Source organism: Heterodontus francisci, chromosome 6 (assembly GCF_036365525.1).
Source record: "Heterodontus francisci isolate sHetFra1 chromosome 6, sHetFra1.hap1, whole genome shotgun sequence".
NCBI classification, from domain to species: domain Eukaryota; kingdom Metazoa; phylum Chordata; class Chondrichthyes; order Heterodontiformes; family Heterodontidae; genus Heterodontus; species Heterodontus francisci.
This window is the reverse complement of record NC_090376.1, coordinates 7,636,089-7,650,138: the sequence shown is the minus strand read 5'-3', so window position 1 is coordinate 7,650,138 and position 14,050 is coordinate 7,636,089. Positions and strand designations below refer to the sequence as shown.

The 14,050-nt window shown below is 45.6% G+C and overlaps 1 protein-coding gene across 3 annotated transcripts in view; it reads right to left on the bottom strand.

Moving 5' to 3' along the window:
* The window catches only part of LOC137371104 (cGMP-dependent 3',5'-cyclic phosphodiesterase), a 372,354-nt gene that overhangs the window by 83,095 nt on the left and 275,209 nt on the right, over nt 1-14,050 (bottom strand). For all 3 annotated transcript variants that reach the window (XM_068033044.1, XM_068033045.1, XM_068033046.1), the window contains one exon: nt 13,847-13,958. In XM_068033044.1, coding sequence (XP_067889145.1) covers nt 13,847-13,958 — 112 coding nt within the window. The remainder of the gene's footprint in view (nt 1-13,846; nt 13,959-14,050) is intronic.

The following is a 14,050-nucleotide window of genomic DNA, read 5'->3' as shown; positions in this document are numbered from 1 at the left end:
CCGATAACCTTCCACCTCCTTGCTTATCAAGAATCTATCTACCTCTGCCTTAAAAATATTTAAAGACTCTGCTTCCACCGCCTTTTGAGGAAGAGAATTCCAAAGACTCACCACCCTCTGAGAAAACATTTCTCCTCATCTCTGTCTTAAATGGGTGACCCCTTATTTTTAAACAGTGACTCCTCGTTCGAGATTCTCCCACAGTGAGAAACATCCTTTCCACATCCACCCTGTCAAGACTCCTCAGAATCTTTTATGTTTCAATCAAGTTGCCTCTTACTCTTCTAAATTCCAGCGGATACAAGCCTAGACTGTCCAATCTTTCCTCATAAGACAGCCCACCCATTCCAGGTATTAGTCTAGTAAACCTTCTCTGTACTGCCTCCAATGCATTTACATGTTCCTGAAATAAGGAGACCAGTACTGTACACAGTACTCCAGATGTGGTCTCACCAATGCCCTGTATCGCTGAAGCATAACCTCCCTACTTTTATATTCAATTCCCCTCACAATAAACGATAACATTCTATTAGCTTTCCTAATTATGTGCTGTACCTGCATACTAACCTTTTGTGATTCATGCACTAGGACACCCAGATCCCTCTGTATCCCAGAGCTCTGCAATCTCTCACCATTTAGATAATATGCTTCTTTTTCATTCTCCCTGCCAAAGTGGACAATTTCACACTTTCCCACACTATACTCCATTTGCCAGGTCTTTGCCTACTCACTTAACCTATCTATATCCCTTTGTAGCCTCCTTATGTCCCCTTCACAAGTTACTTTTCTACCTATCTTTGTGTCATCAACAAATTTAGCAATCAGACCTTCAGTCCCTTCATCTAAGTCATTTATATAAATTGTAAAAAGTTGAGACCCCAGTACAGATCCCTGTGGCACACCAGTCATTACATCTTGCCAACCAGAAAATGACCCATTTATGCCTACTCTCTATTTCCTGTAAGCTAACCAATCTTCTATTCTAAGCCATGAGCTTTTATTTTTTGCAATAACGTTTGATATGGCACCTTATTAAATGCCTTCTGGACATTTAAGTACAATACATCCATTGGTTCCCCTTTATCCACAGCGCATGTAACTCCCTCAAAGAACTCCAATAAATCGGTTAAACATGATTTCCCTTTCACAAAACCATGTTCACTCTGCCTGATTACCATGAATTTTTCTAAATGCCCTACTATTACATCTTTAATAATAGCTTCTACCATTTTCCCTAAGACAGATGTTAAGCTAACTGGCCTGTAGTTTCCTGCTTTCTGTCTCCCTCCATTTTTGAATAAAGGAGTTACATTCACTATTTTCCAATCTAATGAAACCTTCCCCGAATCTAGGGCATTTTGGAAAATTAAAACTGACGCATCAACTATCTCACTAGTCACTTCTTTTATGACCCCAGGATGAAGTCCATCAGGACCCGGGGACTTGTCAGCCCACAGCTCCAACAATGTGCTCAGTACCACTTCCCTGGTGATTGTAATTTTCTTGCGTTGCTCCCTCCCTTCCATTTCCTGACTTACAGCTAATACTGGGATGTTACTTGTATCCTCAATAGTACATACACACAGACACACATGCACACTTACACATATATTAACACACACTCAGACACACTTACACTCACACACACATATGCACTCACTCACAACACACACATACACACACACTCAAACACACACATACACACACACTCAAACACACACATACTCACAACACACACACTCACATGTACAACACATACTACTCTCATACACACACACATACTCACAACACATACTACTCTCACAAACACTCAAACACACACTTACACATACACACACACATGCACCTGCACACGGAAACACGTACATGCACTCTGACACACTGACACACACAAATACTCACAATCACACAACAACACACACACACACAAACATTTCCCTTCACACAACGCAGAGACACAAACATTCACATACACTCACTCACATATACTTACACACACACACACATTCACTCAAACACACTCACTCAAGAACTCACACACACACAGACATGCTCACACACACCTAGACTCACACTTACACTTACACTCACACACACACATACAGACACACACAGATAAACACAAACATTTCCCAGCAGGCATCAACTGATCACCCCTCCCTCTGTCTAGGCCAAAGATTAATGAAGCCAGGTTTACATTGAAGTGGTTAACTGATGAATGGATTCTGTTAGATTGATACAGTGTACATGTGTGTCAGTGTGTGTATGTGTTACTGTGTGCACGCCTGTGTATTTGTGAGCGTGTGTGTGGGTGTGTTTGTGTGTCAGTGTGCGTGGATGTGTTGGTGTGTGTGTCTGTGTATGTGTGAGAGGGAGAATGTGTGTGTGTGTTTCTGTGTTAGGACCATTATCAATCAAATGTTGAAAACGAGCCACAGAAGGAGATAGTCGGTCAGATGATCAAAAGCTTGGTCAAAGAGGTAATTTTTAAGGAGCATCTTAAAAGAGAAGAGAGAGGCGGAGAGGTTTAGGGAGGGAATTCCAGAGCTTGGGGCTCAGGCAGCTGAAGGCACGACCGCCAATGGTGGAGCGATTAAAATCAGGGGATGTGCAAGAGATAAAAAGACTTGCATTTCTATAATACCTTTCATGACCACAAGACACCTCAAAGCGCTTTACAGCCAATGAAGTACTTTTGAACTGTAGTCACTGTAATGTAGCAAACTTGGCAGCCAATTCATGCACAGCAAGCTCCCACAAACAACAATGAGATAATGACCAGATTATCGGTTTTTGTGTTGTTGGTTCAGGGATAAGCATCAGCCCCAGGACACCAGGTAGAACTCCCCCGCTCTTCTTTAAAACAATGCCATGGAATCTTTTACATCCACCTGAGCAGGCAGACAGGGCCTCGGTTTAACCAATTGATGGCATCTCCAACAATGCTGCACTCCCTCAGTACTGCACTGGAGTGTTAGCCTTGACTTTTGTGCTGATGCCTAATAGTGGGACTTGAACCCGGAGCTCAGCGTTACCCACCGAGCCACCGCTGACACCTAAGAGGCCAGAATTGGAGGAGTGCAGAGATCTCGGAGGGTTGCAGGGCTGCAGGATGTTACAGTGATAGGGAGGAGAGCGAGGGCCATGGAGGGATTTGAAAGCGAGGATGAAAATTTTTAAATCCAGCTGTTGTTGGACCTGTTGATCCAGTAGCATATTCAAAGCTGCAGTAACTATCACGCAAATATCTGATGTTAATTGTGCCCCGCAGCGGGGGCAGGCTCTGTGAAAGACAGTTTTATTGGTGAGCCTGTCTGGAGATGTATCCTGTGGGTTGTGAGGCCTGCCTATCTCGGGGAAACTTATTTTATTTTAGAAAAACAGATTTCCAGGTGACCTACTTGAAGTTTCCAAAACTATGAAGGGGTGTGTTATATGTTTGTTGGGTATGCTGCCGTCTTAGTTAGTCTAGCCAGAGAGATTCTTAGTCTGTAGTAATTGAACATTAATCTTTATTACATTATAACTATTTACACTCCACACTAGCCTGTGTGACTCCTCCAAAGCCATGTTGCATCTATTCTTGAACCTCACTCCCATGTGATCTCTTACATCATGCTAAGAGGTATTCTTCACACTCTCTCAATATTAACTCTTTCAGACCCTTATACTACATCTCCCCCCAAGTCTTTATCCAAATATATATTTACATACTCACTTTTTTATTTACATACTACCCCACTCCACCCCCCAATCTCTGACTTCATAGATTCAATCTGCCAGGAGGCTTCACAACTCTCCCTGATCTTCCTGTCATCAGCTGTGGAAGATTGGTAATCTTTCATGATCTCTTGTCTCTTGACTTGGATGGCCATCATTGAGGTTTGTCGTATTCGGTGCTGTCTGAGTTTCCAGTTCAACATCTGATTCGTCTAAATGTGTGACCAATTGACATCTTTGCTGTAAAGGAATCAGATTCCTTCTATTTCTTCTTCTAGTACCTTCTAGAGTTCTTAGTAAATAAGATTGTTGTTGATTCTCTTCTTTCTGGAGAATTACTCCTCTGCTTTGGTCTCATACCCACACCTCTTGCCCTTCTGACAACTTTGATAGGTTTCTGGTACAGTACCTCTTTTTTATAATTATGGGTTTGTTTCTTTCGATACAACTTTTCTTTGTCTTGTACTCTCTGATAATCCTTGCTTTGTAACCCTGGAAGTAATTTCTTGGGTCGGATTGGAAGTTGTGTTCGCCATTTTCTTCCCATTAAGAGTTCGGATGGTGCTAACCTGCATAATAATGGAGTAGTTCAGCAGGTCACCATTGCTTTAATAGTTCTGACTGCTCGCTCAGCTTCTCATAGATTGTGGATACCGAGGGGAGCTTGTTGGATGAACAAATCCATATTTTTCCGCAAAGTGCGTGAAGTAATCGTTTGCAAATTGTGGTCCATTATTGGATACTATCTGATCAGGTATGCCACGCGTTGCGAAAACTTCTTGTAAAACTCTAATGAGTGCTTCAGTTGTTGTTGTGTACATCCTTTTAACCTCGATCCATCCTGAGAAGTAATTGACTCTAATTAGGTAGGATATTCCATCAAAGAAGAATAGATCCATCGCCAACCATCTCGAATATCCTTCGAGATTCTTGGCCACCACACAGACGCCTGAGCCCATACTCGACATTTTGTTTTGCCCATGTGATCCTGGTGTATTTTCTCCAAGATATCTACTCTGATTGACTCTGGAATCACTAGTCTCTTGTCATATATCAATAAACCATCCACCATGGTAAAGTGTCTTCTGTGTTCAAAGATTTTCATCCTCTTACCACTGGGACTCTGTTGTGGTCAACCCTGCCTGCAATATTGGTGGTTATTGATTCATTCCTCATCTTGCCTCTGCACCTGATGAATTTGTTGGAGTCTATTTGATCTTGCCGGCCATTGTGATGCAGTGACCTGTGAATATGACTCAATCTCGTTTATATAGTCCACATCCTGTTGAGTAGGATGGTCAAACATCACTCTAGACAATGTATCTGCTGTCGTTTGTTACTTGCCCTGTACATATACTGTTTCGTAGGTGAAGCTCATGAGTCTCAACTGGAATCTCTGGATCCGCGGTAGTATTCTAGCAAGTTCCTTTTCATCGAGTAAGGAAACTAGGGGTTTGTGGTCAGTCTCAATGATAACCTTTAAGCCAATAATGTAGTTTGAAGCCCAAGTGACTGCGAGAGTTTCCTTCTCTATCAGTGTGTATCTCATCTCAGTGTCAGATAATGCTGGTAACGCGTAATAAACAGGTCTTCGACTTCCATCAGGCTGCTCTTGGAAAAGGACTGCTCCTATCCCTGTGGACAAGGCGTCAGCTGCAATTGTAGTTGGAAGTGAAGAGTCATGTTCTTCTTCTTCTTTTTCTTCTTCTTTAGCCTCCTTATCTCGAGAGACAATGGGTAAGCGCCTGGAGGTGGTCAGTGGTTTGTGCAGCAGCGCCTGGAGTGGCTATAAAGGCCAATTCTAGAGTGACAGACTCTTCCACAGGTGCTGCAGATAAAATTGGTTGTCGGGGCTGTTACACAGTTGGCTCTCCCCTTGCACTTCTGTCTTTTTTCCTCCTAACTGCTAAGTCTCTTCGATTCGCCACGCTTAAGCCCCACCTTTATGGCTGTCTGCCAGCTCTGGCGATCACTGGCAACTGACTCCAACAACTTGTGATCAATGTCACAGGACTTCACGTCGCGTTTGCAGACGTCTTTAAAGCGGAGACACAGACGGCCGGTGGGTCTGATACCAGCGACGAGCTCACTGTACAATGTGTCTTTGGGGATCCTGCCATCTTCCATGCGGCTCACATGGCCAAGCTATCTCAAGCGCCGCTGGCTCAGTAGTGTGTATAAGCTGGGGATGTTGGCCGCCTCGAGGACTTCTGTGTTGGAGATACGGTCCTGCCACCTGATGCCAAGTATTCTCCAGAGGCAGCGAGGATGGAATGAATTGAGACGTCGCTCTTGGCTGAGATACATCGTCCAGGCCTCGCTGTCATAGTGCAAGGTACTGAGGACACAGGCTTGATACACTCGGACTTTTGTGTTCCGCGTCAGTGCGCCATTTTCCCACACTCTCTTGGCCAGTCTGGACATAGCAGTGGAAGGCTTTCCCATGCGCTTGTTGATTTCTGCATCGAGAGACAGGTTACTGGTGATAGTTGAACCTAGGTAGGTGAACTCTTGAGCCACTTCCAGAGCATGGTCGCCAATATTGATGGATGGAGCATTTCTGACGTCCTGTCCCATGACGTTCGTTTTCTTGAGGCTGATGGTTAGGCCAAATTCATTGCAGGCAGCCGCAATCCTGTCGATGAGACTCTGCAGGCACTCTTCAGTGTGAGATGTTAAAGCAGCATCATCAGCAAAGAGGAGTTCCCTGATGAGGACTTTCCATACTTTGGTCTTCGCTCTTAGACGGGCAAGGTTGAACAACCTGCCACCTGATCTTGTGTGGAGGAAAATTCCTTCTTCTGAAGACTTAAACGCATGTGAGAGCGGCAGGGAGAAGAAGATCCCAAACAGTGTAGGTGCGAGAACACAGCCCTGTTTCACGCCACTCAGGACAGGAAAGGGCTCTGATGAGGTGCCGCTATGCTGAATTGTGCCTTTCATATTGTCATGGAATGAGATGATGATACTTAGTAGCTTTGGTGGACATCCAATCTTTTCTAGTAGTCTGAAGAGACCACGTCTGCTGATGAGGTCAAAAGCTTTGGTGAGATCAATGAAAGCAACGTAGAGGGGCATCTGTTGTTCTCAGCATTTCTCTTGTAGCTGGCGAAGGGAGAACAGCATGTCAATGGTGGATCTCTCTGCTCGAAAGCCACATTGTGCCTCAGGGTAGACACGCTCAGCCAGCTTCTGGAGCCTGTTTAAAGCAACTCGAGTGAAGACTTTCCCCACTATGCTGAGCAGGGAGATTCCACGGTAGGTTATAATGTGATAAGATATCCGGCGATATCAACATCTCCTTGATCAATTGGAATGTTTGTTCCTGATGTGCATCCCAGCACCATGCCTGAGCTTTCCTCAGCGGTTGTCATAACAGTTCGGTAACTTGGGCTAAATTAGGTCGGAATTTTGCAAATGATTGATCATGCCAAGAAAGCATTAAAGATCATGAGTAGGAAGTAGGATGTGAAAATTCACTAATGGCTCTTGTCTTTTGCGGGTCTGTCATTATGCCACTATTGGTGACAATGTGCCCTAAAAAAACAAATGGACGTTTTTGAAAACTCGCACTTCTCATTGAGTGTTACACCTTCATCCTGCAGATGATTCAAAACCACTCTAACCCTTCAGTTATGTTCTTCAATGGACTCCGCGTGAATTAGGATGTTGTCCATATGGCAGATTACACCTTCAAGGCCCTGTAGAATATTCGACATAGTTCTCTGGAATATTTCAAGTGCTGACGAGATACCAAATGGAAGATGGTTAAAGCAAAATCTTTCAAACGGAGAAATGAAGGTTGTAAATAACCTTGGCTTCTTAACCAATGGAACTTGCCAAAAGCCACTATTCTCATCAAGCTTTGTGAAGACAATGCTTCGGGATAACTTTGCAAACTTTCGTCCATTGAGGACATTAGATGGACCTCTCATGCCACAGCCTTACTGAGTTAAGTCTACACAAATGCAAAGATCACCATTTGGTTTATGGACTGGAACCTTTCCTGAACACCAATCTATAGGCTCAGTAACAGGAGAAATGACTCCCATTCTGGTCATGTCTTCTAATTGATGTTGGACTTGCTTCATTAGTGGGTGTGGAATCTTCCTAGGCATAAAGAGACAAAGTGGTTTAGCATCTTTCCACAAAGTAATACTATATTTGGTCTTCAGTCTCCGAGACAGTAAACAAATTTCAGGAATTCCTCTTGAAAGTGAGTCCTGGATTCTTGTTGTTTAACTTTCTCTATAAGACGAAGGTCAATGCAAGCTCTTCTATTTAAGAGTGAGAATTCCTGATTTCTTAAAACATACAGTGTTTCTAATATCTGCTTTCCCTTGTACTGAAGTGTTGCCTGTAACTTTCCCTTTACTTCAAGTTCAACCCCTCCTGGGCCTTGGAACTGAGTTTCCGTTGGCTGCAGAATGTGTGTGGAAAGCCCCGGCTCTTTGTCTGATAAGACTGTTACACTTGGTCTGGTGTCCAGTTTGAAATTAGTGATATGTCAGTTGACATATATATGTGCAGACCAAAATACCTGATTCGGATCATTGATCTCACCAAGAAAATATTTCGATTGCTCTGTTGTAGAAGGTTGTTTAACTTCATTAATCAGTCTTTTCTTAAATGCTTTTTCTTTAGAATTTGAGGTAGTTGAGATTTGATTTTGGCACATTCTCCTGAAATGCCCTATTTTTCTGCAATAAAAGCATTCTGCTCTATTTGCAGGACACTATTTGCACCTGTGGGTACTTTTAGCATCACATCGCTGGCAGGGTTTAATGGAGTCTTTCGCTCCCCCAAACCCACCCCCTGCCAGTGTACCTTTGCATCTTGTGCCTTTTTTTCCAGCCCTCTGGTGAAGGAACTGTATGGTCGCTGGAGGTTTCCTGAACCAAGGTCTCCATATTCACATCCATTAGCCAGCCTGTAAAGGTCATTGATAAAAGCATCGACTGTTTTGCCTGGTTTCTGGATTCTTTTGTTGAATCTTACTCTTTTTAAAATCTTATTACGCCACAAGTTGAAATATGAATCAAAAGCTTTTACAACTTCACCGAATTTGGCAGATGCCTCATTAAGACCTTGTCTGGCAATCACATCATCTGCTATAGCCCCAATTGAATACAACAGTGCTCTGTTTCTGACTGGCTGTCTAACTTAGATGCAATTCTGTATCTGAGAAACCTTTTTCTCAATAATACCCAGTTTTGAATCTGATTGGGTCCCTCTTGACTATGGAAACTTTCCGACATTTCCAATTTTTGATCCATGTTGCATTATTTTATAGACTTTTTTTTTTAGAGCGTTCCCTTTTAAGAAACTCTTATTTTTCAGGCTTGCTTTCTTTAATGAAGTGTTGCGCGTGTTCTTGAGTGTTCCCTGCTGTTTTAATATGCTGTTTTAGGGTTTTCCCCTTTGCTTCAGAACTTCTCTTTGTTTATTCAGGCTAGCTTGCCTTAATGGAGTTGACGCAGGTGTTTGTGAGTTCCTTGCTGTTTTAATAGGCGGTTCTAGGGTTTCCTCCTTCTTTGAGAACTTCAGTTTATTTGTTTTTCTTCAGGCTTGGCTAGAGTGCCCCTGCTGTGTTTCCCGTGCTTTTCGACAGTTCGTGTGCTTTTTGGGTGTTTTCCGCTCACTGCCCTTGTGTTCAGCCCGAGTGAAGGATTAGGTTTTACCCCTTTTTTTTAAGTATGATGTCTTCAGAAAATTACTTTAAGCCCTTCAAAGGCTTTTAATGTGATTCATCGACCATTGACACTGTAACTCACCCGATCTTTGGAATTTATTTGCAGGCAGCAGCCTGTCTTTTACCACAGCTGTGGAGTTTCTCTCAGCCTCTTCTCAAGTTCTGCAGTTTATTTTGGCCCTTTTCTCTAGGCCCGGCCTTTTCAGCTAGTTGCTTCAAATTATTCTTCTGGGTGTAGGATAGTAAAGACTTCTGTTGTTCTCGATCCCACCGCTGAACATCATGTTATATGTTTGTTCAGCATGCTGCCACCTTATTCAGTCTAGCCAGAGAGATTCTTAGTCTGTAGTAAATATTAATCTTTATTACATTATAACTATTTACACTCCACACTAGCCTGTGTAACTCCTCCAAAAGCCATGCTGCATCGATTCTCAAGTCTCTCTCACATGTGATCGCTTTCATCATCATGGTACGAGTTATTCTTTAAACTCTCTCACGATTAACCCTTTAAAACCCTTATACTGCAGGGCGTAAGCAGACCATGTGAGTTTAATGAGGCTTCATTCAGTAACTCCGTCCCATCCTGAGTCAAGTAAAACTCATTCGTAATAATCCAAGAAGCAGATTCCTCTGTCTAGGAGTTCAGTGCTGTGTCCAGGCTGTGAGGAGGCTGCAGTCTGTCCAGCTATGGAAGAATCTGGAAGTAAGTCTGGAGTGAATCCAGTGCCACAGCACCTGGAGCTGGTCTGGATATCAGTCACAGAATGTCAGCAAGTTTTCCGTCCATTCTATCTCTGGTAATGGGGGTAACTCGACTGTATAACACACAAGGGATCTGCAGTGTGAATTAGAAGCTTTATGGGGGAGAGCGGGGTCTGGGAAGGTGACAGAAATATTGTGTGACAAGGTTTGGGAAGAGTCAATATGGGAACTGAGACCATCAGTTTGTTATAGATTGAGCCCACCCACCTCCCCATGTCCCTCAACCCCACCCACTTCCCCATATCCCTCAACCCCACCCACTTCCCCATATCCCTCAACCCCACCCACTGTCCCATATCCCTCAATCCCACCCACTTCCCCATATCCCTCAACCCCACCCACCTCCCCATATCCCACAAACCCACCCACCTCCCCATATCCCTCAATCCCACCCACCTCCTCATATCCCTCAACCCCACCCACTTCCCCATATCCCTCAATCCCACCCACTGCCCCATAACCCTCAAACCCACCCACTTACCCATATCCCTCAACCCCACCCACTGCCCCATATCCCTCAATCCCACCCATTTCCCCATATCCCTCAACCCCACCCACCTCCCCATATCCCTCAACCCCACCCACCTCCCCATATCCCACAACCCCACCCACCTCCCCATATCCCTCAATCCCACCCACCTCCTCATATCCCTCAACCCCACCCACTTCCCCATGTCCCTCAATCCCACACACTGCCCCATATCTCTCTAACCTCACCCACCCAATTCCCCATATCCCTCAACCCCACCCACTTCCCCATATCCCTCAACCTCACCCACCCACTTCCCCATATCCCTCAACCTCACCCACCCACCTCCCCATATCCCTCAACCCCACCCGCCTCCTCATATCCCTCAACCCCACCCGCCTCCTCATATCCCTCAACCCCACCCACTTCCCCATATCCCTCAACCCCACCCACCTCCTCATATCCCTCAACCCCACCCACTTCCCCATATCCCTCAACCCCACCCACCTCCCCATATCCCTCAACCTCCCCCACCCACTTCCCCATTTCCCTCAACCCCACCCACTTCCCCATATCCCTCAACCCCACCCACCTCCACATAATCCTCAACCCCACCCACCTCCCCATATCCCTCAACCTCACCCACCCACTTCCCCATATCCCTCAACCCCACCCACTTCCCCATATCCCTCAACCCCACCCACTTCCACATATCCCTCAACCCCACCCACCTCCTCATATCCCTCAACCCCACCCACCTCCTCATATCCCTCAATCCCACCCACCCACTTCCCCATATCCCTCAACCCCACCCACTTCCACATATCCCTCAACCCCACCCACCTCCTCATATCCCTCAATCCCACCCACCCACTTCCCCATATCCCTCAACCTCACCCACCCACTTCCACATATCCCTCTACCCCACCCACCTCCTCATATCCCTCAACCCCACCCACGTCCTCATATCGCTCAAACCCACCCACCTCCCCAAATCCCTCAATCCCATCCACCCACCTCCTCATATCCCTCAATCCCACCCACCTCCTCATATCCCTCAACCCCACCCACCCACCTCTCCATATCTCTCAGTCCCACCCGCCCACTTCCCCATATTCCTCAATCCCACCTCCCTATATCCCTCAATTCCACCTCCCATATCCATCAACCCCACCCACCCACCTCCCCATATTCCTCAATCCCACCTCCCTGTATCCCTCAAACCCACTCTCTCATCTTCTCTCTATATTCCTCAATCCCACCTCCCTATATCCCTCAATTCCACCTCCCATATCCCTCAATCTCACACACCCACCTCTCCATATCCCTCAATCCCATACCTCAAAATCTTCTCACTCCACACCTAATTGTCTCGACTCCATTGACATTCTGTGCTTGAGCCTCTTTCTCTTTTAACCATTCCCACAGCTCAACAATTGTTAGGAGGAATATCAAATCTGCTAACTTTCCACCTCAGGCTACATTCTCTCATAGAAACTCATGTTCCCCTTGCATGTGGAACTTTCCTCATGGTTAACACGCCTCTTCATAGTTTTGGAAACTTCAAGTAGGTCACCTGGAAATCTGTTTTTCTAAAACAAAACAAGTTTCAACGAGATAGGCAGGCCTCACAACCCACAGGATACATCTCCAGACAGGCTCACCAATAAAACTGTCTTTCACAGATCCTGCCCCCGCTGCGGGGCACAATTAACATCAGATATTTGCGTGGGAGTTACTGCAGCTTTGAACATGCTATTGGATCAACAGGTCCTACAACAGCTGGATTTAAAAATTCTCACCCTCGCTTTCAAATCTCTCCATGGCCCTCGCTCTCCTCCCTATCTCTGTAACCTCCTCCAGCCCTGCAACCCTCCGAGATCTCTGCACTCCTCCAATTCTGGCTTCTTGACGACCCCAATTTTAACCGTTGCACGATTGGTGGTCGTGCCCACAGCTGCCTGGGCCCCAAACACGGGAATTTCCTCCTAAACCTCTCCGCCTCTCTTACTTTCCTTCTTTAAAATGCCTCTTCAAGCCTATCTCTTTGACCAGGCTTTTGCTCACTTGTCCGAATATCTCCTCATGTGGCTCAGTGTCATATTTCGGTTGATAATACCCCTGTTCTAATGTAGGAAATGCGGCAGCCAATTTGTGCACAGCAAGCTCCCACAAACAGTAATGTGATAATGACGAGATAATCTGTTTCAGTGATATTGATTGAGGGATAATTAATGAGCCAGGTCACCAGGGAGAAACCCCCTGCTCTTCTTCAAAATAGTGCCATGGGATGGTTTAGATGGGGTCTTCTTTTAACTACTGACTCATAACACAGCCCCTCCAACAGTGCAGCGCTCCCTCAGTGCTGCCTCTCTGACGGCACAGCCCTCCCTCAGTACTGCCCACCATCAGCGCAGCACTGTCCCAGGACAACCCCCCTGACAGTGCTCCATCAGTGCTGCCCCTCCAGCAGTTCATCCCCCTTCAGTATTGCCCCTCTGACAGTGCAGCACTCCCTCTGTACTGCACTGAGACCATTGGTCTGGACTTTGTGCTCAAGTCTCTGGGGTGGGATTCAAACCCACAATCTTCTGATTTGGAAGCAAGAGTGCAACCCACTGAGCTGCAGGTGATAGAGCCTTTCAGCACCCTGGGTGGGGTGGGAGTGAGGACTTGTGGTGAGGGGTGTTTTTTTATATATTCTTTCGTTGGATGTAGGCATCTGTTGCCCATCCCTAATTTCCCTTGACAACTGAATATCTCACTAGGCCACTTAAGAGGGCAGTTAAGAGTCAACCACGTTGCTTTGGGTCTGGAGTCACATGTAGGCCAGACCGGGTAAGGACAGCAGATTTCCTTCCCTAAAGGACATTAGTGCACCAGATGGGTTTTTACAACAATCGACGATAATTTCACGGCACCATTACTGAGATTAGCTTTCAATTCTAGATATTTCAATTAATTCAATTTGTTAATTAGTTGAACTTAAACTCCACCAGCTACCGTGGTGGGATTTGAATCCGTGTCCCCAGGGTATTAGGCTGGGCTAGTTGGCAGGGGACGGGGGCAGGCAATGGCTGCTCTGAGTAAATAAAAACAGAAAGTGCTGGAAATACTCAGCAGGTCTGGCAGCATCCGTGGGGAGAGAAGCAGAGTTAACGCTTCGGGTCGATATGCTCTGAGCATACCAGTCACATCACCTGGCATTCAATCTTCAACTTCTGCTCCTTCTGAACTGACATCGTGCTGGTCAGGACGGTCGCAGTGTAGCGGAAACAGTGCTGGATCGTGTGCTCGTCCACTTCAGTGAAACTGGGGGGAGGGAAGAGAGAACACAGACAGTTCACAAGCTTTGTTAAGATTTATTTCCCCACATTACCAGCAGCTGCTCCGCCACCTCAAAA